The sequence below is a fragment of the Lepisosteus platostomus genome, chromosome 17 (genome assembly GCF_059453375.1).
Source record: "Lepisosteus platostomus isolate fLepPlt1 chromosome 17, fLepPlt1.hap1, whole genome shotgun sequence".
Classification (NCBI taxonomy): Eukaryota; Metazoa; Chordata; class Actinopteri; order Semionotiformes; family Lepisosteidae; genus Lepisosteus; species Lepisosteus platostomus.
This window is the reverse complement of record NC_142627.1, coordinates 18,988,204-19,006,484: the sequence shown is the minus strand read 5'-3', so window position 1 is coordinate 19,006,484 and position 18,281 is coordinate 18,988,204. Positions and strand designations below refer to the sequence as shown.

The following is an 18,281-nucleotide window of genomic DNA, read 5'->3' as shown; positions in this document are numbered from 1 at the left end:
AATGGATGGACAATGCAAGGGTAGTGTAGTGGCGCCAGCTTTATTTTAATAAGGCCCTCCGGTGTTTCCTCCTGCAGCCATGCAGTCGCCTCAGTGGTACTCCTGGGGTCCCCCCAACATGCAGTGTCGTCTGTGTGTGTCCTGCTGGGTGTACTGGAAGAAGTACGGGGGCCTGAAGATGCCAAGCCGAGCTGAAGGAGAAGAGAAGATGTCCCCCAGCCCAGCCCCCAACGTAAGAACTTTCTTCAACCTTCTCCATCAGGGGGCCCCTGGCAATTTTCATCTGTTCTCATTCAGGTCCTAGTGTGTCCGGTTCTGCAGCTGGCAATTTCAGATGCTTTATCTGTGTAGCTAAAGCTGTTTCATTCACCTTGAAACAACTGTCTGCTGCTCTGGTGGAGAGATTTTGCAGTATGCTGTCCTAATTTGCAAATGAGAAAGACAAGAGTCAGAACATTCGTTACCCTTTCTGAAATGGTTTTTTTTTAGTGTCCTTCCTAATGGGTGAAACGCAGCCTGTTTCCTTCCTCAGTTTCCTTAGATACTGAAGCTGCAGGACCTGAGCTGTCTGCTGTACTCTGCTCTTCAGAGATCCAGAATAAGTCATTTCAACCGGGATCTTTTAAATTTTTATTCTAACTTATTTAAATACCCCTGCATATTACTCCCAGTCTCATAATGCACAACATTCTTTTGTTGCATTATGCATGCAGCCTTTAAAATTGGTGGTATCTCACATAAGTGAGTACCTTTTATTAGTGTGAAATAAATTTAATTTTCGAACCCCCCCCCCCCCCATCCCCTCCCAAAACAGTTGAATGCATATTTAGCATTCAACCTCTAAGAAAAAAACAGTGCTGTCAAATTCGCCTGTTATTCCATATGCTCATTTTTCCTTGAGTTTCCATGAGTCTTGGGATCTTTTTGTGAATAAAATGTGGTTGTTTTTCGAAGTGAAATATAGCAGTGCAGTAACGGGTGTCTTTCTCCCCTCTTTCTCATGTCCTGTCCTCGTCCCCTGTCGGCCCCCTTCTCTCACCGCCTCCTTTCCTCCTTTCCCCGATGTGCCATTCCCCTCCTTGTGCCCCCTCACCTCCCGGCCGCCCCGCCCCGCCCGCCCGCCAGGAGCCGCGGTCCCGGGGTCACGGGCCCCGGCAGTCTGCGCACGCCGTGCCGGTGAGGAACAGCGGCAGCCCCAAGTCCTCCATGAAGACAAGGCAGGCCTTCCTGCTGCAGGCCACGCGGCTCACCAAGCTGGCACGCCACATGTGCCGGGACCTCATCCGGCTGCGCCAGGCGGCACGCCGACCTTTTGTGCCCATTAACATTGCTGCCGTTAAGGCAGAGTGTAAGACCTCTTTAAATTCTTAACTTCTGTCACACTCACTCATGCTTTCAGCCATTTCCCTGTCTCTTACTGTTATTATTTTATCTTTTTTTTGTATTTTTTTGTTTGCAATAAACTGTACCTGGCCCCACATCTGTTATTTTGTGTTTTATTTTTGTTTTGGTTTCTAGTCACGTTTTGTCTGAGTTATCTCCAAAAATTAAACTTTTTTTTTCCCGCCCCTTTATTGCATTTGTTTTTTGGATTACACATGAGAAGTGTATAATACAATCCTTATATTTTTACTATTTATGTGTATAGAGATAAATGTATTTTAGCTATAAAAAAATGTCTATTTTGCACAAGTGGTTAGCAAAAGAAATCACTATTTTTTCGAAGATGTTTGGTTCAAAATGGAGTTTTGGTTTTCAGGGCTGTTTTCTCAGATTGCTCGATTAGTTAATTGCTTGCCTTGCAGCCCATTGCATTAATGTCAGGGAGTGAGAGCACCACCGGTCTCTGCTGTTTTGTCATCAGTTCCTCTTCAGGTTCTGGATAGTAGCTGACACCCGAGTGTTGTTGTAACGTTCAGAATGATGACTTTACCATTGCCTGTTTCTGTCTGTCCCAATAGTGTTGTATGTGCACTATTCCAACAGCCATTTCTCCACATCTTGACACGTATAGACAAGTCACTCCGTTTTGTTTAAGAGCAGTTTTGTTCATAAATTTACAAGCAAAAACATTTTTTTCTGATTGGGGAAAATGGATGCTTTTGAAAATTGTTTTTTGAAGGGATCTGTGGAGAACTGTTTTAAGTTGTGATTTAAGTTTTTGAAGATGGTATAGTACTTGTGATGTTTGAAGAAGCAGGTGTCTGAGCTGGATACTTCAGACTGTTCTTTGTATGGATAAATAAATGTATTGAGTTGTGCATTCCTGATGTTGTTTTAGTGACCACTGGGCTGATAGTCTGGAAGAGCTATATCCTTAGAAAGGATTCATGTTTGATACGTCATTCACCAATATACATCAACAAATTTTCATAAATTTGCCTTTCATCTATGAATTTTTTTAGCTGGGTTTTTCCTGGTATGGTGTTTGAAAAGTTAGTTGATGCCTCTAAAAATAGACTGGAAAAAGAAAACAAAGAAATCCCAGTTAGGTTAGCAGAATTCTGGCATAAAAGGTCAACGTTCATGGAGTACATGCTTAAATGGGTTAGAAAGTACAATGGACTCCTACTAATTTGACAAAAGGATGTTTCCAGATCTGTCAGATATGCTGGTTTTCAAAAAATACCTCACAAAGAACTCTTCTAACTGATTCTCTGACCGGAACAGCACTTTTTCCTCTTGGCTTTCAGGCTGACCGCAGGATACAAGATTTGTGACATGGCCCACTGTGACAAATTACATATTCGTGCAGTGATGAAGCTTGCGAAAGCAAAGGAAATATTTCCCAAGCTGCTGTAAGGAGAGCTAGCGGATTATTCCCTTTAAAAAAATATTTTTTTGCTAACTCGATCTGATTGATTGAAGGGAAGGGTGTTTATGGATTGAAACATTTTTAGCAGCTCTGAGAAATGAGGATGAGGGCTGTGGAATAGCTTATTGTCACAATATAGAAATGTATTATTCCTGAGAGGGGCAAAAGACACTGCAGGGTTGCGTCAGTACAAATAACAAAGGGAACAGATTTGCAAGTATAATTCTGGAGGAGCTTGTTAAGGCATGGTACCTGGGGACTTGATGACAATTCTGGAGAGGCTTTCAGGTGCTTTTTTTTCTGTAAAAGTAAAAGCAAAATATGTGAATTATAATCTCTTCAAGAAAATGTATAAAGTCTGTGTTTAATAGGCTTTTTAAACGCGTCTTACAGCATTTGCATGGGACATGCATCCTACTCTTAGAGCTGTAAATCAGGTCAGAAGGTCCCAGAGAATGGTCTCTTTCTCAGATGTGTGTAAATTAGTGAACAGACTCGGAGTAGTGGAAAGATGCTATTGAGGCTTTGCTGCGCTTGCTTTTATACCAAAACACATTTCTGGCATAAGAAGGGCTTTCAGTAAAAGTGAAGGGGTGGGTATGGTGGCTGGAGAAAACCCACCTAGAGCAGCTGTCAGCCCACAGCACAGACGTCAGGGTTTGGAAGGGGGGTAGGGACCCCTGGGAGGGGGAAAGGGGTCTATAGGGAGTGAGACAAGTGAGTGGGAGGATGTGGAGCACAGGCAGTGCCAACCAGAGAACTCCGGCCAGGAGAGGCGTCTTGTTTCAGCTGCCCGCACATCTTCAGGCTGTATCGGGAGCAGGTGAAGGAGGGGTTTAAAATTCAAACAAAAAGAGGTCGCCGGGACTTGTCAGGAGAAGACGAGGCACTCGAGAAGTGTGAGCATGAGCAACAGCAAATGATATTGCAGGATTTTTTTTTTGAAGGAGGATTTCAAATGAAATATGCATTAAAATAGAATATTCTCCCTCCTCCTAACTTGTTTCCTGTATTCTTGTAACCCTAATTGCTGGAACGTCATACTACTAAAAGACTGTTTTGTTGATTGAATTCACCTATTTACTTTCATGTCCGCACTGGTTGGTTATTAATGATAGGAAAGTGAAGGGATTGCAGTGCTGCTGCACTTTCTGGAGTACTAAGTGCATGACGTTTTTCACCGGAAGCAAAACTTTCAGATGAAAACGAGGAAATATCGGAAATATTGGTTCAAAATGTACCTGCTTGGCAGTGGAAGACATAAACCAGATGTGCTGTATTTTTATCCCTGCGTGCTTCATTCAGTTAGCCTCTTTTCATGCTAACGTTGCTCATTACAAGCAAGGGAGGAATACGACACTAATGGAGGATACTGTGGGCCCATATGTTATAATGGCTTGTGATTCAGTGGTACAGCACAGCCTGTTTCAGCTCATCTTTTCACTTCGGAGACTGTAGTGGCAATGTGTCATTAGATTGTTCCTATTAAATTCAGTCATTTCTGACCTTTATCAGTGTATTGTGATTTTAGACGTTGTGTTTTTAAATAGATACCATAGATCATACAGGGGTTTAAGGAATTAAAACTTGAGTACCCCATTAATTTATTGTACTAGTGAACCGGCACCAAAAAGACATCAAAACATGTAGCTTGCAAATTTTGATAAAATTGTTGTTGCGTTTCTTGGGCAGCTTAGGGAATATAAGTAGTAAAGCATGTGATTAGTGAGCTAAGCCTTCTGATGTTTTAATTAAAAAATTGCAAATTAAATCTGATATCTCTCTTCCTCTTCCACCATTTCCCTTATTATAGGTTTCCATCACAGGATGTTCAAGCTCATATTTGCATTATAATAAGATAATACAGTATATCTGCTGTATTACAATGATATTGTCTCCAGATCTGCTTTGTATACATTTTTTTTTTGCTTGGTTGAGTCTTTATAGAAGGCAACAATCTGGCTTCAGTGAGCTGCAGGCGAAGCAGGATTCTCATCCAGCAAGCTAATTGAGTATAAAGGTCCCTGCTTTCTGTCTAACGTGAAGCCCTGATCTCTGGTAGAATTGAACCCAGACAACTGATTCCCCTCTTTGTGATCAACATGAAAACTTGGCAGGTTGTCCCTGTCTTTCCAGTATTCATTCTTTATCATTAACGCAGGTTAAATAAACATTTTATATTTAAGTTCTTGATTCATCATGAAAAGATAAATTAAGCACATTTTCTAAATATTGATATTAACAATTCATCAGATCAATTTTTTCATGGTTTTGAAGAGCATACATTTCTTTTCCGTGGGAGCCAAACCTAAAAAATGCTTTTTATGGCTGAAGTGCAGTTCTTAATAAAGAATGCTCTAGGTACTTCAGTGTAAGACTACATGAGTAATTCTGCTATTTTCTGCTTGGTTTATGTCTTTTTCAATGCAATTCGTCGTTTTTTGCTCTGAAGGTGGACAGAGATGTTTAAACCTTGCTTTTTCAGAAAATGTTTTTCAACACCCTGTGTGGGCAGAGTATGAGTGATGTAGTCAGAGATCCCACAGGCTGTGGTCCTGTTTCTTGCTTTTGATGTGTGGTGTCTTACAGGGTTTCAAAATGTGTGGTAGTAACTGGAAATCAAACCAAGAATAACTAATTAGGTGGGGCTTTTCCAAAGAGAAAAAATAACTTGTGACAGTCTTCTGATACTTACAGTAATCTCGCACCCATAAAACACACTTTATTCAATGAGAGATCTTAGTAGTAAGTTTGAACACCTCATCAGCTGCAGATCTTAAACATTTAGAATCTGAGAAGATCGTAGAAATTAGTGTTCTCAAATTATCAGCGAAGAAACCTGGAGGGGCAATTTGCTCTTTGCTTTTTCTTTCATTTTACCACAAAGGCTGGGAAGGTGCAAGGATAAATACACCCACTTGTTCCTCAGAAAGCACAGACCGATTGCAAAACAAAATGAAGGAAATTAACAGGAAAAAAAAGTTTCAATTTCTGTTTACTTCATCGCAGAATGCGTCACTCCGTTTGTAAGAATCACTGGCCAGGAAAGCCGATGAGCAAAATCATTAAAGGAAAAGATCCTAGAAATGAATTGGTTCACTGTTGTTTGTGAATGTGTGTTTGTCTTTTATTTCCTCCACTCTGTTGTTCACACTGTTTCCTACATTTCTCCCCCCCCCCGCCACAGCTCCCCTGTCTTGCTCTGTCCAGTGATCTCCTCATTCCAGTGTTCTGTTTGTGCGTCAATTTCTGGTGATGCATTTCTGTTGTGAATGTTGTGTGTGCTGACTGGTCAAAATAAAAAATAAAAAGGTTAAAAGCACTCTTGAGTCCTTGTAATTTTATGTACCACTTGTGCTTTGTACAGTACTTGTCTGTTGATTGGGCGAGTAAATTGCACGCGGTCGATTGGCAAGACCGCATGCAGCGTTACAGCCCTGGACCGGACAGAGATCTCCAGCTCTGAACAGCTCCAACATTCACACTTTGTAGCACAGTTTCTGGTCCATACAATGTATTGTCACACTATTCCATTTAAAAAAAAATCTGAACTCATGTCTGTCTACATTATGCACATAGACTAGGAACGATAGAACGATACAACGTAGAAGGTTTTCATTTTCGTGACGTGCTTTGATGAGGAAAACTGGCAGCAGACTATGCAGTGTTCACGGCGCCCCCTGTTTTGTTTTTGTCTGTCTGTCCATGGGTTGGATTGCCTTGAGAGGCTGAGGTCTGGCTAGGTGGACAGAGGCTGCTCTCGTGTGAGGAGCTCTGTTCAGAACTTGGTGAAGCAGCGGAAGGTGTGTTTGTGAGCTGACATCTGAATTTGTGTTCGGTTGTAGTAAAAGGTGAGCATGCTGTTCAAGCTGAATATCCACACCTTTTGCTGTACTGCTCTGAAGGGGTCATCGGAGAGGTCTCAGGAACTTTCACACCTCTTGTTTACCCCCTCCCCCAGACTTTCAAATCTTTCACCTTTTTCTTTTTTTCTTTATCCTCCCCTTGTATTAGCTAATCAGCAGTGCCATCCCATGCCAGTATAATTTGGAAACGAATGCTATACGTACCATGTAGCCCTGCATATTGACCAGAGATATATATTTACTGCCAACACTATCGTTCTGAGAGCATGAATTTAAAGGTTTTTAGGAGACTGCATGCTATATGAGACTTAACGAAGTTCTGGCTGAAACATTTATTTAGTAAAGATTTACTGATCAGTCACTGGACAACTGGATGATTCCTCCGTTTTCTCTAGTTTCTCACCACACCGCACTATAGAACCAACTCCACAACTTCCTGGGATCAGAATGTCACTCCCCTCTCCTACTCCGATATCACTTAAAACAGGGCTCATCTCCCTGTTGCCAAGACGGCTGCCACTGCTGAACTAAATGAAGGCACAAGCTTTTTTTTCTGCAAATCCCCAGGTTAATATTCTTAAGCTTCTCAAAAAGATTAAAATCTCACACGTGCCTCAAAAGTAAATTGTTAAAGCTGCCAAATCCTAAGAGACCGTCTCCCCGAAAATGCTGCATTAAATTCAAAACGTATCTTTAAATCTTGTACACAGAATACTACCTAGAAACCATTCTTGGTTGTGACATTTCAAAAGCCTGTGTGTTGTCTTTCAACACACGAATCAAAATGCAGTAATACACATCCATCTGATTTGACTCCTTTACATGAATTGTGAGGAAATTTCCTGTTTCTATATCACTCGTTCCTGTCTCCTGGGATGAATTTCTAGGGTTGCCTCTCAAGTATGGCTTCTCAGAACCCAGTTCATTTAAAAGCATAAAAAGGAGACAGTGGCTCCTAGTACTGCTACTGCAATTAATTTGAATTTGGTGACTCACCTTAGGGATAAGTGCCCATTCCCTCTTAGAAGAAGTGCTAACGATTAATTAAAGTCTGTACTACAGCAGCAGAGCATCTCTAACTGGCTTGAGGCACCGAGGCTGTGCAAAGGTCTAGGGACTTGTAGCATCTTTGTGTCTGCTGCTGATATACTTAGGATATTGATTGATCTGAATTGATCTCACTGCATTAAAGCTCAGTCAACCTGAGGTTGTTCTTTTAACCAGAGGATATTGACTGAACATTAGCCAGGCGCATAAAAGCCAGAAGGGCCATATCAATCAGAAGTAAGGTGCTGTTGCATCCAAATGTTTTTAACTGCTGTACATTAGTGTGTCAGATCTGGGACAATTGGCGCCAGTGAACCACTCAAAAGCAACAACAGAGTGTTCTTACTGAAGAAAAAGAGGATCAGGTTGGTTAGTTCTCCCCTTCTCCACTCTCCTATGTATCAATTAATCTTTTTTTTGCCTGCGTGTAGTGGAGTTGTAAATTAAGCAGGTTCCTGATCTCAATTGGATTTCTTACTAACTCATGCAATATTTTGTTGTGTGTTCTTGTTTCTGACTCCTTACAAACCCAATTATGCAAGAGTTGTCATACATGATACATGAGCCTGTAACAGACCATACATTTGTCTAGCATGTTTTTAGAATTTTCTGGATGACAATACAAGTTAATAAGGTAATGAAATACAACAACTACAAAAGCTACACACAACAAAGTGTAAAAGCTTGAAAAGGCAAACAACACAATAAAGAATGATCTAATTTTAGAATTGAGATGGGAAGGCCAATGTTGTTGGAGATATTCAAGAAATGCAATATCAAGTTCCATGAATAAGAAGGCACCTTCATTAACTGTCACACTGGGTGTTGAAAACTCATTGGTATTTTTGTACAGCAGAGTTTATTCTTACTGCAAGTTATCTTTCAACATAGGAATGTAAGGGATTCCTACTTCTTCATTCACCAGCAGTCCATGTTATCCATTCTGCTAACCAAGATGTAATTCAGAAAGCACCAGCTAGCGCTGTCAGGGCAGATGTATTTTAAAAACCACAGTCGGCCAGGCAAGCTTGTTACGACCCATTTTCTCAAAACCTCCACATCTGGAAACTAGAGGCCCCTAATCCCTATTGGACCTCATTGCACTGATAATCCTAAAATTAATCCATTTTCTGTTTATCCAGGGATATATTTAGTACCTAGATTGTGTACCCTCAGGAGTAAAGAGGAACTACGACCTAATATCTCATCAAGGAGTTCTGGCAAATTGCTTGTTCTCAGCTTCAGGCCAGTATTTGCATTGATAGCACTGGGCATGTACATAGTGTAGTCAGGCTAATACTAAATATTTTTTCAATACTATGTTTCCGTTTTTAAGGTGGAGATTTCTTCAATGACTTACTGCTAAATTGTTTTCCCACACATTTGCAGGTCATACTCTTCACCTGATTGACGTTGCTATATTCTCTCACCCTCACACTAAAACCTAACCTCAATGCTAAATGATCTGCCTTTAAAGTTTTTTTAGTTTTTTAAAAAAGCAACAGTTAACATTCCCTAAACCCAGTGTCAGTGTAGTTAAACTGGTCTGATTTGCTCTGGAAATGAACCTGGAGTTCTGCTAACATATGTGGAATTGAATAGGGGTTACATTTTCTTTGGCAAGCTTTGTTTAAACAGCGATTGTCCTGGCAGAATGAAAGGCTGTTAGTTATCCACTTCCTTTGATATGTGTTTTCCTCTTCAATGCATGATAGCAAATCCATTATATAAAATTCTTCTGCTTCTTTTCTATAACACTCAAGTGAGAAAATGGCATATACTTCATTAAGGGCTACAATATCTGTCTGTACATGTATTTAATATATATTTCTTTTAATGGCTTATACAACCCACTCAGAAATATGTCCAGCTCAAAATATTTATCTGTAGCTGAGAGGCATTTATGTAGCATTTGACAAGGTATTGTTTGGCTCCAAAATTACATTCCGCACTGAATCGAAATGAAAAATATTTCACTTCACGTTCTTTTTTTATCCATAATTTCAGACACTCAGCTTAAACTACAGGCTAGTTATGTAACATTGTTAGGATAAGAACGTTAAACAACATTTAAAAAATGAAATGATAGAGCAGTGTCTGTGGGTTAACTGTTCATTCCTAAAACATTAATTATTTCCTAGATTAAAAGATTTTAAATTTACATTTTAAATTTTAAAATTAGTTTTAAGATTTTTTGCATGTGAAGTTCACTATAACACTTGAATATTTAACTCCTTACTAATTTATGAATTTGTGAAAACCCTAAGTCAACTCAGACGAAATGAGGATTGCAAAGGCTGTACTCCAATATGCACTGTTAGAGTCACTTGCCATTGGCCACACTATGACCCCAAAGTGTGAGGACAAGCTTCTATGACTAGAGGAGGAATGTACGTCTCAATATCGACACTGCAGAGGTCCAAGTCTTCCTGTGGATCACAGGATGTATCGTATGTTGCAAGGCAAGGATACTCTAGGCAGGACAATGTTGCGATCAGAACTTCAGCTGTGTAACACCATCTGGAGAATTCTGGTCACAGTTAACCAAAGGCCTGGCCCATGTTAAATCTGGTGATGACCAGACTATAGGGCTCAATCCAAATTCTTAGCCCAGTTCTTCACCAGTGGTCCCACTCAGAAATCCTTAATACAAATTTAAAATTAATCTCTCTTAAATGTATACTTCTCTTCTCATCATTTAAGGTTTAAGGTATATATATATAGATTGGGAGGAGCAGGCCTACCGATCTGTCACAGAGGTTTTCTTATTATCCTAGTAATAAAAAATACTTAACATAACTGTCCTGTTAAAAGGACATGCATTTTTTTCTGGAAGCTTGTATATGAGAATCCAGTTATCTTTCAGAAGAAGAATTATCAGGAACTCAGAGAACCTGGAAGGGTGCAAGAGATCGAAGTGGTCGATGGAGAAACGTCAATCTCCTTTTTATGTGGATTGGTTGGTGAAGATGTTTCTAATGCACTTTATTTGTCGTGTTGTCATTAACATTACATGTAATCTTTAACATCCCACTCGAGATCTGAAGTCTGGCTTCTTTGATCTCCAGACATGAGCCGGCTGCCCGAAGGAGTGGAGAGACCAGCCAAGATGAAAGCTTCTCCGAGAGTGACTCTCTCCAGCGTCCTCAAGTACTTAGGTGGGTGTACAATCTCTGCTTGGCAGTGGCCCCGAATAACAATGATGTGCACAGAACAGAAAAACAGCATTTGAACTCAGGCTTTTAGCTTGTAATAAACCAGGTGCAACCATGCGAGAAGCATATTTGTTGTCCCATTTTAATTTTTTAACAATGTATCTGATCTGCGTCTGCTGCTTTTTCTCAAATGGGGTAGTTTATGTGTATTCTTCACATAATATTGAAAGTTCAATTTTAACAGTTCAACAACAAACCCGGTTATGAATTTGGAAAGCACCTCACGTGAGTTTTCAAACCCTGGAAGGGGAGGGTTATCCCGTGTGGGGGAGTTTATTCACTACAGCCACATCGTCTGCGAGCACAGACGAGAAGGACACTGCTTATTTTGCTGCATTCAATCATATTTCCAATATTTTTGTTCAATTCCAGTGACAGCATTCATCACTGCACAGTACTTGGTGTTGTGTTGTGGTCATATCAATGTGTGATTATTGGAGGTTTGTCATTAAAGCATTATGGTTCCCTGCAAAGAGAAGCTGCTCAGTTTGCCTGTGCTGTGTGTTACAGAGTCCCGCCCCCCCCTCCACAGCCCCAGAGTGGCACGGACACCCAGCCTGCAGTGCCAGCCCGCAAAACGCCTCCTCTCTTCTCTGCCCAGCCACGGTCCCCTTGGAATTCTGGGGAAACGGAGCTACAACCACCACAGCAGGATAGAGGGGCTGGAGAGAAGAGGGAACATTATTGGGCATGGTAATCTACACGTAAAATTATGAGCACTGTGCATTGTGCATCCTAAAATGGAGAGCACTGTATATATGTGTGTTATGCTCTCATTCGTCGTGACATAGTCTGTAGTTTGTCCTTTTGGTTCTGCCTGATCCCTTCAAGGACCCTGGCACTTTTGGGTTGCTGGACAACCTCGTGGCCATTTGACCATAAAGATTTAATAACCCGGCTTCATTGCATTGCATCAAACACACAAGAGAAAACAAATGCCCTCCACCTTCATTTTCATTTCTTTACGAGACTTGCTTTACTGTGGAAATAACGTTTTGTCTTGGCTTTGTCTATCTGATAGAAGCTAACCCGTGTTCCCTCTCTAGGCAGCACTGTGCTGTCTTCTGTGACAAACACATTGACAGTGAAGCTTTCTTTGCTATCCCACATCCCCATTTTACCAGACAGGCATGAACTTTTCTCCTAAGTCTCAGAAATACAAGGAGAGAAATTCTCGAAGAAGATGAGTCTGAATGAGTCTTTGATTGCAAAGACTCCCCTTGGCTAATAAAGCATCAGCTCGACACCTGCGGTGAACGGAAAAAAAAATACTTGAAAATCCAGTTTCATCTTTAAAAACGCTCACTGACATAGGGGCACCTAATTTGACACAGTGTGAATTAAATTCCATTCTCTCACTTTCATCCCCTCAAATAGGCGTCCATCACTAGATAATCTAAGTCTTAAAACTGTTTTTAACTAACAAGGGTCAGAATGTAGCAGATCACAAAAGCTTCAGTTAAACGATCTTCAAAATGGTTTATACTTTTGATGTCTTTTGACCCCGTTTTGTGAATCCTGGACTCAGTAGTGTGTATGAGCTCTTTGAAGTGTTCATGCTAATCAAGCAGAAAAGTGAATATATTTATACTTGTGAATCATAAAGCCCTGGAGACAGAGGCACCAGAGCCATGCAGGGCTGGGCAGATTTAAGAAGTGGGTGGCCCAGCTTTCTTTCTCATGGAGAGCACCATTTAGATGAACCAGTCAGCCTGTCAGCAATCACTGGGATGAGGAAGGCAACCTGAGTTCTCAGAATAACCCATCCACAATGGGAAGAGCACACAAATTCCACACACAAAGGAACCACCTATAGTCCATGCATATGAGTTGACAAACATACTGTATATCCTTCACGTTTTCATTTTCAGCCGTGATGTGAAAATCGGACCATCTGTTTAATTGTTTTCCATTTTTCCTCGTCCCTCCAGACTTTGTTCTCTTCTCTGGGCTTTCACCAGATTCTTCTTCTTGTAAACCACATAGAGTTGCCATGTGCGAACAGATCTTCAGAGTGCTCTGTCCTATCTCTTCATCACTTCTTTCAGCAGGTCATTACTGGATGCGCCTGAAGTAAATAATTTACGTTTATCATTTCTGCAGCTGTGAGTGATGTTAATCAGTCATTCTAAGATAGATAATAATATCTCCCCACATTTATTTTTAAACACTCATCAGCATAACTCCGTGGAATTAATTGGCTCTGAGCAGTCAGATTTATGTTGTGTAACCATTGAGGAGAAGCTGGAAATCTGGACACTTTCTGGTCTCTTCATAGACCACCAGGCACGTGTGATCAACACTGTAGGTCTCTTGCACCTTGCAAAGTCACTCAGAGGATGAGAGACTAAAGCAGTCCAACACCTCAGCACCCTAGTTTCCTCATTAGCTCATTGGGCACTACTGTCGTGTCAGAATGTCTAAAAGTAGAAATAATTAACATTGGGTGAGAACTGCTCTGTGCTAACACTTGCCTCAGCCTTGGAACTGGCAGTAAAATTAGAGAGAGGAACATTCAGTAATTGTTAAACCTTTAATTTCTCTCATTAACTTGAAAGTGTAAAAGGGCAAAGCTGTCAGAATGTATGCCCACATTCCTCTTTAGGAGCAATTTTTATGTTATCTTTGGCTTTTTTCGGATCTAATATGACACCATTAGGCTGTGCGTTGTTTCAAAATGTATATCTCTGGGCTGAGTGTACTTTTGTTTCAAAGACACTGAGAATGTGACCACTTTTTAAATAATTTATTTGCCATAGTATCACTCTAGGGCATCACTGTAGCACAAGGGAAAGTGCAGCACTGGGGCACTGGGTTCAATTCTGGAACTGGGGTGCTGTCTGTGTGGAGTTTGTATGTTCTCCTTGTGATTGTAAGGGTTTCCTCTGGGTTCCCTGGTTTCCTTGCACAACCCGAAGGCATACTGAAACTAAAATGATGCTGAAAAACAGTATTTAGAACAGACATGACATATTATAACTTTTTTGTTGTAAATTATTATAATAATTATTTTTTGTTATTGTTTATTGTCTATCTGGTTTATTGAATCTGGAAGATACAAATACTTCAGTTTATGGCATGACTTATAGTGTACCTCTTGCTTATTCTTGGTATTTGTCCGTTTGTTTCTAAATCAATCAATACCGATATATTTAAAATTAATTTCTATATCTTTTTTTCTTAGACAACATGAGCCACATCATGGGACCAGTCCTGGTAAGCCCCTTCATTAATTAGCTCTGTGCTTAATTTTTATTATGAGTAAGACAGTTGTGGCATACCTTGTGCCCAGCTCCACGGCAACCACTGATTTTTAATAAAAACAAGTAAGAAGAAAATCAGAGGTCATTTCCCATGGTGGTTTGGAGTAATGAGGAAACAGTAATGAAAAACATCCCTAAAGAGGGATGTCTGAGAAGGCTGTATGAATTGAAACTGGAAGAAATCAAAATTAGATTTCCCCCCAAAAAGTGGAAATCTTGCCATGAAGGTCAGAACCTGAGAGCGCTGTTTGTTGTGGTTATTTTCTGCCAAATATTGAAAAAACCTTTAAACAAAACAAAACAATAGGCACCCTATCATACAAGATGATGGGAGGTGGATATCTTGACAGATTGAAAATAAAAATATGAAATACAATAAAAAATCTTGAAGGGAACATTGCTCCAGTGCCTCCTTGACAACCCACATTGAGCACAAACCAGCTGTTAAAACGTCTTTGTGTCTGGCTCTTGAATAACAGAGATTACTGTCATTCGTGAAACTCCAATTAAATGCTCATCTACATCAGGCAACTGTAAAATAATGAGGTTGTTTCCTTGAACTAAAAAGCCACGCTGGAGTCCCCTTGATCCAGTGCTTATGTCTCTTACACTAGGCACCACACTACACAATTGTGTCCATTCTTTTGTCGTCTTAATATCTTGGAAAAAGAACCAGTGGACTTTGTTTTTCTGCTTATACTCTAATCATGGTCGTTGTATCAGTAAACCGGTGAGTGAAAAGGACAAAATAACATTACTTAAATGGGACAAACTCCTCATGAGGACCATTAACATAAATAATAATAACATCACTTTATTAACCCTTTACAATTTCTTGCATTAGGAATTATCTTTTCGCATACCCCAGCTTGCTCTCCATGAGACACACAGACACACAGACAGGGAGAGAAGCCCGGGATCAGAACACAGGGTCAGCCATTGTACAGCGCCCCTGGATGTCTAAATAAGCCATATGAAACACAAACCACACTGCTTGTGCATGGGAGCCAGTAAATTCCTTTCACATTTTATTTTTTCATCCCAAAATTGCTCAACTTTTCAAGTACACCACTTCGAAAGCTCTGAAGACAATATTCATTTTTCACCCTCAAAAGGTTTATTCATGTAAGAAACACATTCACATTCTCAAAACTGTACAAACTGTAGGGAATATAATGGGTTTTTCACACGCATTACACTTTATTTATAGTTCAATCAATTTTTTTATTGTGTTTTTTCCTCATCTGAAAACTAGTAAGCTTCTGCACATCCAAGGTCTTAGGGTAGAATTCAGTTTGACTTAGGCATTAGTGTGAACTGATAAAAGATGCAGTACAATTTTAAATTTCTTTCTTACTTCACCTATTCATGTATTCAGCTGGGTTCAACCCCCATCAAGCATGACACAAATTGCAGGATGGCAGAAGCCACATTACTCTCATGGTCCCTGAGCACATAGGACATTGCTTATATTCAGAGTTTCATTGCTGTTAAAAGGATTCCCTGGCAAAACAATGCTGTCTAGCAAAAAACACAGACAAGAACACAACAAGTTATTATGAGTAATAGCATATTAGAGGCATTTATAATCCTCACAACATAACCTTTGACTGTTCTGTTCTTAATGCACAGCCAAGAGTGATTAATGAGCTGTAGAATTACAGCAAGTCAGCCTGTTTGAATTCATTCAGGCACTTGTCAGCATGAAGCAGAGGAAGGGCTGATCTGTGGACTGTTTTTTTTCTCATTTGCTGTCTTGGTGTTTGATAGTATTTCTCGAGAAGGGCATGTAGCTGATATGATGGGATTGGGTATTACAGCAGTTGATATAAACTGCTGCAAATAAAATATCCTTTTTTTCAGCCTCAAGAGTAGTTGAAAAAAGAACACATTCTGAATTAAAATAAAGCAAAAATTCACATTCAGAATCTCAAGCACATTATGATGTATTGAGGCACATGCAACCCTGGTGAAATTAAATTAGAACCACTAAGGAACTAAAACTTGGTTTGCAGCCAAACTATTTTTTTTCTTACGTTCACTTATAAGATCAACATAGTTATTGTCTCACCAGCACTCATGCATCTTTGTAGATATGTAACTGTTCGTAATAAATGGGTAAAAGCTCACTTTTGTCATAGAACGCTAAATTATAAAGAAAAGTACAAAAGTTAACTTTGCTTTCATAAAAACTTTGAAATCAAGTTCTATAGTATTGCAGAAGCAAAGGAGCAGCTGTGTACCTGTTAGCGGCCTAACATCTATGTATTTGTGGTGCCCCTGTTCTTTCCTCTTCCTGTCCAGCACAATGGCAGAGCCAGCAGCAACCCAGCAAGAGCTGCTGGCACCTTTCTCCGCAAACAGAGACCCAACTGGATTGATGCTCCTGACGACGGCTTCTTCCTGGTGTCCCAGGAAACCAGGTGGGCATATACCATACTATATGCACAGCATGGCACCCTGTGAGACACAGCCTATGGCCACAGTATCATTTAGAGCTCTGTGGTATCCTATGCAGTGCACACAATAGAGCAAAGAACTGCAAGTTAGTGTCTTGCTGTCCTAAATAAAGTATACGTTGCTAGTATTCAAACATGGCCCTATCATCTGCAGGGCTGTACTGTCTTTTTACAATGTGTACACAACAACATTATGTAATAGTTCAGGTAGGTAGATGCGTCAGCATGTGTAGGCTGCAAAGGAACAAGTAATAGGTTTATTCAATGCTGAAAAGAGAAGAAAGAAAATGCAACGTTTCGGCCGTGGAGCCTTCTGAAGAAGGGTGCCTTATACCTGAAGAAGGCTCCACGGCCGAAATGTTGTGTTTTCTTTCTTCTCTTTTCAGCATGGAATAAACCTATTACTAGTTCCTTTGCAGCATTATGTAATTATTAGTGATATCTAATTTTGTCCTGTAACACATCAGTACCCCTTTGCTCAGGGCGTTGTACACAGAATGGTGAGGGAACTTTAAATTACCCATTGTGATGGTTCCCACCATAATTCCATTTTCCATTGCATGCTAGAACTGCATTATATACATAATAAAACATAATTAATTAATGAGCATTTGTAACTGTGAACACATTTTTATCAATTAGAGAAAATCCCCATGCACTGCTTCAAAGAAAGTTTAAAACAGTAGTTTGTTTTCAGGTGTACAGATGATCAGCCATACAGTTCATGTGAAGAAAAAAAAGAAAGGAAAAGTTGCTCTTGAATTTTTATTCGCAATACATGCAATTCTCACACAACTGGCACATCTGCAGTGAGAAGCAGGAAACAGCTAAATGTAGCTAAGCAGAGGTTGATGGATGAACCCAGATGAAATGTTCTGCACAGCATACCCGTTTGGTAAGAACAGGGCACTTGCAAGCATACATTTAAAATTGACCGTGGGGGTTTTTGAATTTGAGGAACCCTAGTGCAGCACCATGTGAGGTGGCTGTAAGTCTGTCTTTGTGTCTTTGAGAGAAAAGGAAATCACTAAGAGGATGTGAGCTGGAGTTTCTGTGGCGTTCTTCTGCAACAAAGGTAGCGTGAGGATGAAGTGAAACCTGAAAGCTTGTCTGCACAGTGTATGTCAAGACTGAAAAGGATGATTATCCTTTGTTCAATCACACAATAATCCTCAGTAATCTGTGCTGGATTGCTTATAATTCAGCATTTTTCTTTCTTTTTTTAAGATTTGAGTGTGGCAGCACAACAGCCACATCTGATGTATATTGATGAGGTGCTTTTCCCTTTTTGGGGCATTTTCACTTCCAGTCCTTAGCTTCAAAGCTCTATCTTAAATTGAAGACCCTGGGAATATAATCCTTCTCGTAATCAGAAGTGATTTAAAATCTGTTGTCATATTTGCCCTGAAATCTCCTCACCGTACAGCTTGGCCTCAGGGACTGCAGTATCCTTGGATGGTACGCTACGATTTAGGACACTGTACTCCTTAGTCACCACCTGTTATACTGCAGGTATATTTCTGGGTGCTGGTGTATATCATATCAACGCATATTATGCTCCAATTCTTTTTCCTCCGAAGGGTAAACGGATGTTAATAACATTGTAATTACAAAAT

General features: G+C 40.2%; 1 protein-coding gene across 1 annotated transcript in view; it reads left to right on the top strand.

Moving 5' to 3' along the window:
- Window positions 1-18,281, top strand: part of mta3 (metastasis associated 1 family, member 3) — a 72,349-nt gene that overhangs the window by 45,025 nt on the left and 9,043 nt on the right. The window contains exons 13-18 of the mRNA XM_088610558.1: window positions 78-232; window positions 1,126-1,348; window positions 10,797-10,886; window positions 11,454-11,636; window positions 14,128-14,159; window positions 16,511-16,629. Of these exons, the coding sequence (XP_088466684.1) occupies window positions 78-232; window positions 1,126-1,348; window positions 10,797-10,886; window positions 11,454-11,636; window positions 14,128-14,159; window positions 16,511-16,629 (802 nt within the window). The remainder of the gene's footprint in view (window positions 1-77; window positions 233-1,125; window positions 1,349-10,796; window positions 10,887-11,453; window positions 11,637-14,127; window positions 14,160-16,510; window positions 16,630-18,281) is intronic.